The sequence below is a fragment of the Cebus imitator genome, unplaced genomic scaffold (assembly GCF_001604975.1).
Source record: "Cebus imitator isolate Cc_AM_T3 unplaced genomic scaffold, Cebus_imitator-1.0 Scaffold375, whole genome shotgun sequence".
In the NCBI taxonomy this organism is placed as follows: Eukaryota; Metazoa; Chordata; class Mammalia; order Primates; family Cebidae; genus Cebus; species Cebus imitator.
The window spans coordinates 668,360-677,455 of record NW_016107690.1 but is presented as its reverse complement, the minus strand read 5'-3'; the positions used below and the strand labels follow the sequence as shown (position 1 = coordinate 677,455).

Sequence of the window (9,096 nt, the reverse complement as noted above, 5' to 3'; positions counted from 1 at the left end):
ACACACAGACAGACACACACACGTACAGACACACACACACACAGACACAGACACACACAGACAGACACACACACACAGACACAGACACACACAGACACACAGACACAGACACACACAGACACACACAGACACAGACACACACAGACACACACAGACACACACAGACAGACACACACACGTACAGACACAGACACACACAGACACACACACGTACAGACACAGACACACACAGACACAGACACACACAGACAGACACACACGCAGACACACACACACACAGGCAGAAATGTGACACACAAAAACACACAGACAGGCAGAAACAGCAAATGCACAGACATACACAGACACACACAGACACAGACACACACAGACACAGACACACACACACAGACACACACAGACACACACAGACACACACAGACATACACACACATACAGACACAGACACACAGACACAGACACACACACAGACACACACAGGCAGAAATGTGACACACAAAAACACACAGACAGGCAGAAACAGCAAATGCACAGACATACACAGACACACACAGAAACACACACAGATGAACACACAATGGTAAACAGTCAGACTCTCAGGCAGAAACAAACCAACACACAGTCACACACACACAACCACCAGACAGGCAGACACACACACACAACCAGAGCTACGCACGGTTCCCTCCCCCAAAACAAGCTGCAGCTGCACAGACGCACTCACTGCCGGCCACACCCAGGGCCTGGGGCCCCCTCCCCGGCTGCAGGCCCCCCACCCATTCACAGCCAAGTGGCCCCACAGAGACCAGCGAGCCCCCCTCACAGAATCGGCCTGGGCGGCACCCAGACCCAGCCGCCTGGGCGGCACCCAGTGCAGGCCCGGGGCGCCGTGCCACCCGCTGGGCCACACAGGGGACACCCGGCACCTGGCCGCTGTCACGGCGGGCTTTGGGACACACCCACAGCAGGGCAGGGCCAGCGCCGGATGCGCCCAGCAGCCCGGCTCACACCAGAGCAGCGCGTCCCGTCCTGAGCCGCGAGGCCACCTCACCTGCGGAGACTCCTCTGCTCTGCGGGGCCCCCACCTGGCTGGATCCTGCGCGCAGGGGGTCCCGGCGCCGTCCGGAGCTGAGCAGGCAGATGTGCGGGCGCCCAGGCTGGGGCCAGGGCCAGGGCCGGGGGCGGGCGGAGGGCGGGGAAGGCCAGGATCCGGTGGGGCCTTCCGGGGAAACTGAGTCACGGCCAGGGGCGGGCCCAGCAGAGGACCCTGGCGCTGGCGCGTCGCCGCGGGACACAGATGGAGGGCGTGGTGGCACAGGACGCCCCGGGGGCGCGGCCTGGAGGGGTCCGCGGGGGCTAAGCCGAGCCGGGGCGGGTCGGGGCCGCTGGCACCCGCCGCTGTCTCTCCGTCCTGTCTCTCTGCGTCCTGTCTCTTTGTCTCTCGCTGTCTCTCATCAGCCCCGCCCACCCCACGCTGGCCACGCCCCTCGGGCCTGGGCCTGGCTGACTTGGGGTCAGTGGGTGCCCCCAGCACGCCGGGACACCCTGTGGCCTCCTGGGGAAGGCAGCACCCGTTGGGACCCCTCCAGGCCGCAGGTGGCAGGGATGTGGTGGCCCAAGTCGGGGTGGCAGGGGCGCCTCCTTGGGAGCCTCAGCCCCTCCAGCTGCCTGGCCGCCCTTCCAGGCCTCTTCCCGGCGCTCCTGCTGCCAGACCCGTATTATTCACCATCTGGGCAGCACCCAAGGCCTGGAGGGGGCGGAGCAGGTCCAGACAGATGGGTTCCCCGGGTCGCCCAGACCCCAGGACTGCAAGCCAGTTCACTGGGTGCGCTGGACGCCGGCACGCTGTAGGTGCTTAATACATGCAGGGCATATTTGAGGCCCCTTCCAGGGGTGCAGCGGGAGGACAGAGGGATGGGGGTGCACCAGACTCCACAGGCAGAATGAGAAAGGGGGGGTCTCAGAGCAGGTGAGCCAGGAGGGCTGCGGTGATGGTATTTCGTGGGAAGGTCTTTGGAGGAGGAGCCTCGGAGGTGGCTTTAGAGGAGAGGAGGAGGGGTCTGGAGCCAGGAGGCTGCAGTGGGGGATGGGCACTCTGTCCTGCCGGTCCCCCAGCGTGGGCTGGGGAAGGAGGGATGGAGCCCCATAGGAATGGCTGAGGAGGCGCGGATGCAGGGCCTGGGACCGTGTCTTTGCGGAGGGGGGATCTTGGGCCTCAAGACAGGAACCTGAGTTAGGGCCTGGAGTGGGACGGGACAGTGTGGCCTGGCCCTGACTCCACCCCACCCCATCCCCTGGGCCAGGCTGTGAATGAAGGGGATGGATTCCCGCCCCAGCCCGGCCCTCCCGTGAGCAGAGTCCGGAAGCCCCTTCCCCGGCGACCCCGCCCCCCATCCTTCCTCCTCCTGGCCTTTGGCCACACCCAGCCTCCCTCCCTAGGGTCTGTCCCATTGACTCACTAGCCGGTTCACACAGCTTCTCTCTTCCCTGGCAAGGAGGTCATCCAACTCCTATACATCTGGCAAAACCCTGGCTCGAAGACCACTCCTGGGTGAAGCCAACCTGATCTGACCTCCAAGCCTTACTCTCCTCAGCCCCTCTCTGTGTCCCAGCTTACACAGTGGAACAGTTCTGAGCTCCAAGTGAGACTGAAACCAGGCCAGCCCTTTGGGATGCCCTAGGCTGGACAAAGAACTGGATACAGCCTGTTCCAGCCCCCTGGGGTCAGGGCTGGGCCAAAGGGAGTGACAGGGCCTAGGAGAGCCCAGAGGTGAGCTAGAAAGGCATCTCGTGAGGAGAGGGCATACGAAGTGGGGTTTTGTTGCATGAATAGGAGCTCCCCAGGTCTGGGATATGTGGCAGTGACAGGAATTGCATGTATAAAGCTTTGGAGGCAAAAGTGTGTGAGGTTCTCGCTATACTAACTGCAAGGAGGGCAGATATGGGCGGGGGGAGGAGGATGTGGGGCTGGGGCTCCAGAAGAGGGGGCAGTGGGAGGTGGAGGAAGGCTGTCCTGTCCCCACTTCCTCTGTCCCCGGCCCGGAGATAACAAGGGCAATGTCTCTTCGGGGAAACAGCCTGGTCGGGGTTCAGAGGACACTCACTACTTAGCTTAAGTCTCACCACATCTCTACAAATCCGGGTAAAGATGCTCACTTTAGAGATGGGGAAACTGAGGCCCAAAGGGGAAATGATGCGTCGCTGTGTGGGATTCGGACATGGGCCCTGGGCTTCCCTGCGGTCTGAGGCTGGTGGCCGGAGGTCTCCCTGTCTTGGCCCGCCCCCGCCAGCACCTCAGGTTCAATGGGAGCACAGGAGGCTCTGGTGGGAGGAGTTGGGGGCAGATAGTGGGAACGGAGGCCAGGCTCAGGATGTGCCCCCCACGGCTGTGGTTTCCGGCAGGGAGTGTCTATTCTTAGCTCTGGACACAGCCCAAGTCAGGAAGCTGGGGTGGGGGCGGGGGAAGCTTCCAGGACACTGGGTGGACCTGGGCCAGGCTGGGGAGTCCTGGGGTAGCTGGGGGGGCGGTGCATGCAGAGTCTACCTCTGGCCTCCAGTGTCCCTGCAGGGTGACCCTGACACCCAGCTCAGAGGCCCTGCCCAGCTCACGTGCCCTCCGTGCCTCCCTGGTTCCCTGCTTCCCCAAGACCTGGCTACTTAGCTTGGCCTGAGCCCTGTGTGCCCCTGCCCTGGACACCTGCTGGCCTGTCCTCCCCAAGGCACCATCACCCTCCTTGGCCGGCAGCCCGTCTTCTCAGGCCTAGTGCCTATGAGCCTTCGGGGATCCCAGGGCCCCAGCTCTGCTCCCTCCAGACTGGGGCCCCTGTTAAAACATGTGCCTTGCCAGTTGGGGGACAGCCATCTCCCTTGGGGTCCAAAAGGCACCAGAGGAGGGGGAACCAGGATGCTGGGGGTGGGGGGACCCCTGCAGGGGCAGGTGGGGAAACTGAGGCTGGGATGGCATGGTGGTCTGGAAGTGGGATTCTCCAAGATAGAGAAAGCCAGCTTGATACTGGCTCTGCCACTTTCTGGGCTGGAAAACATGGGCTGCTGTGAGCCTGTGTCCCTAGCAGCCAAATGGAAGTAACTGCTGTCACATAGAACTGGTGTGGGGTCCGGGGGGGCGGTGTGGGGGGGCTGCAGCAGCCACACAGCACGACCTGGCCCATGACTGTAGAACCGGGCTTTTCCCAAACACCGCTCTAGGCTCAGAGGTGCCTTCTGGCGTTGGTTACGGAAAGCCGCGATCACGCCACTGCACTCCACCCTGGGTGAGTGAAACCTCGTCTCAAAAATACAAAAAGTGCCTCCCAGGTCCACCCGGAGTCAGCGCTGCCCACGGCGGCTTGTCCTGTACCGACCGGCGGTGGAACTGGCCAGGGACCCATGTGAGAGGCTGCGCAGTGGATTCTAAGACGGCGCTGGCAATCTGCTACTTGTGATGTCTGGTAAAGGCGGTGCTGGGTGCTGCACTGCGATTAGGCATTCTGGAGCGGGGTGGTCAGGGTGGGCCAGGATTTGCAATGTGGAGAGGGAGCTCCTTGATCAGGTACACCTAGCTGGCCAGCCCTATGCCCTGTGCCAGACTCCTGGGATCTCGTTTGAGGTCAGGGCTGGGAGGTGAGCGGTGTCCCGGGGGGAGTTCAGGACCTGCCTCCCACCTCTGCCTGCTGCGGTGGACACTGCGGCACACTGGACGGCACCCCTGACCTCCATCCACTCCATGCCAGCAGCAGCTCCAGGTGGGACCACCACGATTGTCCCCAGGTGTGCCCAAGCACCGTCCCCATGAGAGCCTGGGCCCAGGCCAGCCGCGGAGTCCAACGTCGTGCCCTCCCTCCCGTTGTCTGCGGAATAACGGACCATTGCCCCCACTTCGGGAGACAAGACAGAGGGGTGGGGCACAGCCCCCCAGGGACTGTCGGGCCCAGCCGGGTGCCGTGTTGTTTCCCAGGCTCTTTCCTTGTGACAAATGTGTGGAGTCACAAACGCCAGCAACTAGGGCAGCGGGTGTGGGGCGCCAGAGACGCTGCGCTCTCCGCACTTCTGCAAACCTGAGATTATTCTAAAATAAAATGTTTATTTAAAAAACATGCGATCTTGCCACCAGGCCAATTCCATGAGAATAAAAGATTTTTTCCCCACCTACAAAAGTCTAAAAAAACAAATGAAACTATTTCCAGATGGGGCAGGGCTGTGGGTGGTCTGGGGCTGGTAACTGGGGAGGTTGGGTGCGGCCCTCGGGGGGTCTGGGAGGCACATTCCACTTTGCTTCAGTCGGAGATGCTCCCCGGCAGATGCTGAAGGAACGAACCTGCCTGCTGGGCCACTCCAGGCAGGGCTGTGGCACCCATGTGGCCTCAGCCCTCCTTGCCTTAGAAAGGGGAGCAAGGAGCGACTGTCCTGACATGGGCAGGAACTCGGGGTCACTGGTCTCATGCCCCGAGGCCCTGTGACCAGGCCAGATGGGGGCATCCCCGGAGGAAGCCCCTCACCAACCTCTAACCGGCTGGGCTTTGGGGAGCCCGTCCCCCAGGCCCTGTGCTCAGAGGCAGGGAAGGACAGCTCAGTGAGCCTTGGTTCCCATAACCCTGAAGTAGATGGGTATGGGGACCCAACTTGTCCTCCTTCTCCGCTGCAGGGAAACGGGCCTCACAGCCAGACAGGGGTGAGCCGGGGCCAGTCCCTGCAGAAAGCACGTGTTCACCGATGGTCTCTTCGGCAGCGGCAGATCGGGCGCCAGCAGGGTCCCGGCCTCAGTGCTGCCGACGAGGGTGTGGGTGGCCTGTAGGCAGGGCTGGAGCTGCCCCACGCCCCGGGCTCTGCCTCAGGCCTGATGGGCACCCTGTGATGTGTTGGGGCTGGCCTTGAGTTTCCTGCCTCTCACAAGCCAGGCATCGCCAGGCCCGGGACCCTGTGGCCCATCCCCACAGCACCCCGTGTGGTCTCAGCTGGGGCAGGCCCTGTGGGCCCCACACCCAGCCTGGCTGAGGTGGCGGAGCGTGTCCGCCTGGACGGCGAGGTCAGCTGGCTCTGAAGACGCCCCCAGTGCCCCCTCTGATGCATCGGGACCATGGGCCAGCCTGTCCCAACGTCCCCTCAGCTCTCGGAAGCAGGCTTGATGGTGACCCCCCTTTTGTATAGGGGGAAACTGAGGCCTGGTGAGGGGAAGATGCAGCCTGAGGTGGGAGGTGACCCCGCGACCCTTCAGCGCAGTGACCACCAGCTTCACGAAGCCCCTTTATTGCGGCCGAGGGTGCCAAGCCATTCTGGGGCCGTCAGCGCCGGTAGCGGTAGCGCTTGAAGTGGAACCACAGCTGGAAGATGCCGTTGGCGAACTGGCAGCGGAAGCCGTGGCGGTGCGAGTATTCCCACTCGCGGTTGACGATCTTGAAGGCGATGTCCTCGTAGGGGGGCCCCGCGTGGAAGCGCAGGATGGCGAAGTCCTTGTTGTCGGAGCAGGCCTCCAGGAAGTACTCCGGCGTGGAGCGCTTGTCGATGAGGTCGGGGTAGAAGATGTTGAACTTGTAGCCCTGCACGATCTTGGGCGGCGGGTTGTCGAAGTCGTAGTGTGTCTGGTTGTACTTGTTCCACTCGAAGCCCGTGTGCACGCGGTTGAAGAAGCGCGGCTTCCGCGGCCGGTACTTGTCGGCCCACAGGTAGGCCTTGCCGGTGAGCGGCATCTCCACGCTGAACTGCGCCTCGTCCTGGCCCATGCCCTCCTTGGCCCGTCGGAAGAAGATGTCCTCGGCGCTCTCGCTGGCGTCTCCTGCAGGCGGGACGGTGTGAACGCGGGCCTAGGCCTCCCCCTGGGTCCTAGTCTTCCTTCAGCCTCTCCCGCAAGGGCAGCCATTGGTGCCTCCCGAGAAGGGAAACTGAGGCTGGGGCCAGTGAAGACACACAGCGAGGACAGGGTCTGGGGGACCCTGAGTCCCGCACCACCTGCCCTGGGCCCCGGACCTTGGTCGTCATATCTATCGTCCTCTTGGGTAGGGACGAAGCGCGGAGGGCGAGAGCCTGGTGGTTAGGGCCTGGCTGCGGGACCCGGCCCCGCGCAAGAACCCCTATGGGATCCCGGCCTAGGGATCTTCTGAGGCCTGTTTCCTCCTCTGTCCTGGGACCATGCTCCCCAGAGGGCTGACAGTGGCCTGTAAAAGCTCCGACCACCCATGTCCCCAAGGCCAGTGGGCCAGCAAGCCCAGGATGAATGAGTGAATGCCCCAGTGCGCGCAGCTGACTCAATGGACGCCCAGAGACCCGGGGGAGAAGAAACAAGCAACTCCCCACTGGCCTCCGCCTGGAAATGAGGCTGGAGCAAGCCCCGCCTCCACCAGGCACGGCCCCACCCCTGGGCCTCAGCCACGCCCCAGGCCGCCTCACAAACCCCGCCCCCCAGCGCGCTCCACTGGCCCCGCCCCCCATCCCAGCCCCGCCCTTACCCGTGACCTGGAGCTGCTGGCGCGAGAGCTGCAGGCGCTGCAGGTCCTCATCCGGCTCCAGCACGTGCGCGTCCAGTGGCAGCTCGTGCGCCGTGAGCAGCCGCGGACTGTACCTGCCGGCGTCATAGTCATCCAGGCTCTGCTGGATCAGGTCCTCCTCCATGAGCACTGCCTCTCCCTCGCCATCACCGTCACCGTCACCATCGCCATCGCCGTCACCCTCTGTAGGGGCTGAGCCGTCCACCTCGGCCTCCGTGGGGCCGCCCTCCGAGGAAGGCCCGGGCGGGGTAGGGGCCGCGTCCTCAGGCTCCAGGCTGGGGAGGAGAGAGAGAGAGCGAGCGAGCGAGCGATGGAGGGCGAAGGCGCGGAGGCTGCCCGCGGCTCCTCCATCCTGCCCAGGGCGCGCGCTGCGCCTACCTGCGGCCGGGGGACTGGGGCTCCTGCTTGAGGATGGGGAACAGCGGCTCGCTCTCCACGCCCTGCTCCTGCTTCAGCTTGTACAGCTTCTGCCGCAGCACGTCCTGGTGGCGCTCGCGCAGCCTGGGACACAGGGCCGGGGTTACCCACGTGGAGGCGAAGGGGCTCCGAGCCCCACCCCCACCGACATTCTCACATCCCCTTTTGCTGCAAGGACCCTGAGAAGGTGGCGAGCAGCCAAGGCTCCGCTGGGACCTTTGCCCAGGCCTTGCCAGTTCAGGGTCAAGGCTTATAGCAGCGAGGACGAGGGGACCCAGGGACCCCGGAGAACTGTTCTGTGGCAGGGAGGGGCAGGTCTCTGTCTCAGGTTGGAGTCTCAGTGTCTTGTGGCTGAGGCTGGTCAGGAGAAGGGGCCCAGCAGGACACCAGCCAACGAGCATGATAAATTTAGAGACATTTACAAATTAGCGGAGGAGACACTGTATTTACATAGCGGTGCCAAACACTCCAGGAATCTGTACACAGGCAGAGGCGGCAGCAGCACTGGGAGGGTGCCGGCCTGGGCGGAAGGCAGCGTGGACAGGCCGCCTCCGGGCTTCCTGTGATGCCGGGGCTGCTGGAGCTGGCCAGGTACTCATTAAAGGGCGGAAGCTGCTGGGGAGCCCTGGGAGGCCCCGCCTAACTACGGGGCTCACAACTCCGGGGCCAGTGCATTGGAGCCTCCTGGGGCCTTCCAGCTAGCGGCCTGCATTCCCAACCCCGGCCTGCATTCCCACCCGAGTCAAGGACGAACCGGCCCCACCCAGTCAGCACTTCTCTTGCCCGCCCCCATAAGGTCGCAGGAGGGGGCGAGAGCCACCCCACCCACACAGCACTGTCCCTAGTGCCTGTGCCCAGCGCTCACCGGGCCCGAGCCATGTGGGCGCGCAGCTGCTGCAGGAGGCTCTCCCAGTAGCCCATGTCCAGGTTGGGGCCACCGGCGCGGATCTTGCCCTCGATGCCCTGGAAGATGACCTGCAGCTGGTTGTAGGTCTTCCCCTTGAACACCGACTGCACGTCGGAGCTGACGGAGGCGTTGACCCCCTCGCGGCGCTCACCTGCAGGGGGCAGGGGCATGGGGGTGCAGTTCCATTTTCCAGGCGCTCCTCTGCCCCATCAGTGCCTCCGCCCCCTCCACAGGGGGGTCCCCTCTCCTCCCTGGGGTCCCACCTCCTCCCTGGTCTCAGATCACCCCCACCCT

At 63.8% G+C, this 9,096-nt stretch overlaps 2 protein-coding genes across 2 annotated transcripts in view; both read right to left on the bottom strand.

Moving 5' to 3' along the window:
* Window positions 1–1,177, bottom strand: part of TBXA2R (thromboxane A2 receptor) — a 15,407-nt gene extending 14,230 nt beyond the window's left edge. The window contains exon 1 of the mRNA XM_017507413.2: window positions 1,052–1,177. The gene's annotated coding sequence lies outside the window, so the exon portion shown is untranslated. The remainder of the gene's footprint in view (window positions 1–1,051) is intronic.
* Window positions 1,178–5,060: 3,883 nt separating this feature from the next.
* The window catches only part of CACTIN (cactin, spliceosome C complex subunit), a 16,158-nt gene continuing 12,122 nt past the window's right edge, over window positions 5,061–9,096 (bottom strand). The window contains exons 7-10 of the mRNA XM_017507411.2: window positions 8,761–8,953; window positions 7,857–7,979; window positions 7,440–7,753; window positions 5,061–6,769 (exon numbers count right to left, since the gene is read on the bottom strand). Coding sequence (XP_017362900.1) covers window positions 6,279–6,769; window positions 7,440–7,753; window positions 7,857–7,979; window positions 8,761–8,953 — 1,121 coding nt within the window. The 3' untranslated portion in view covers window positions 5,061–6,278. The remainder of the gene's footprint in view (window positions 6,770–7,439; window positions 7,754–7,856; window positions 7,980–8,760; window positions 8,954–9,096) is intronic.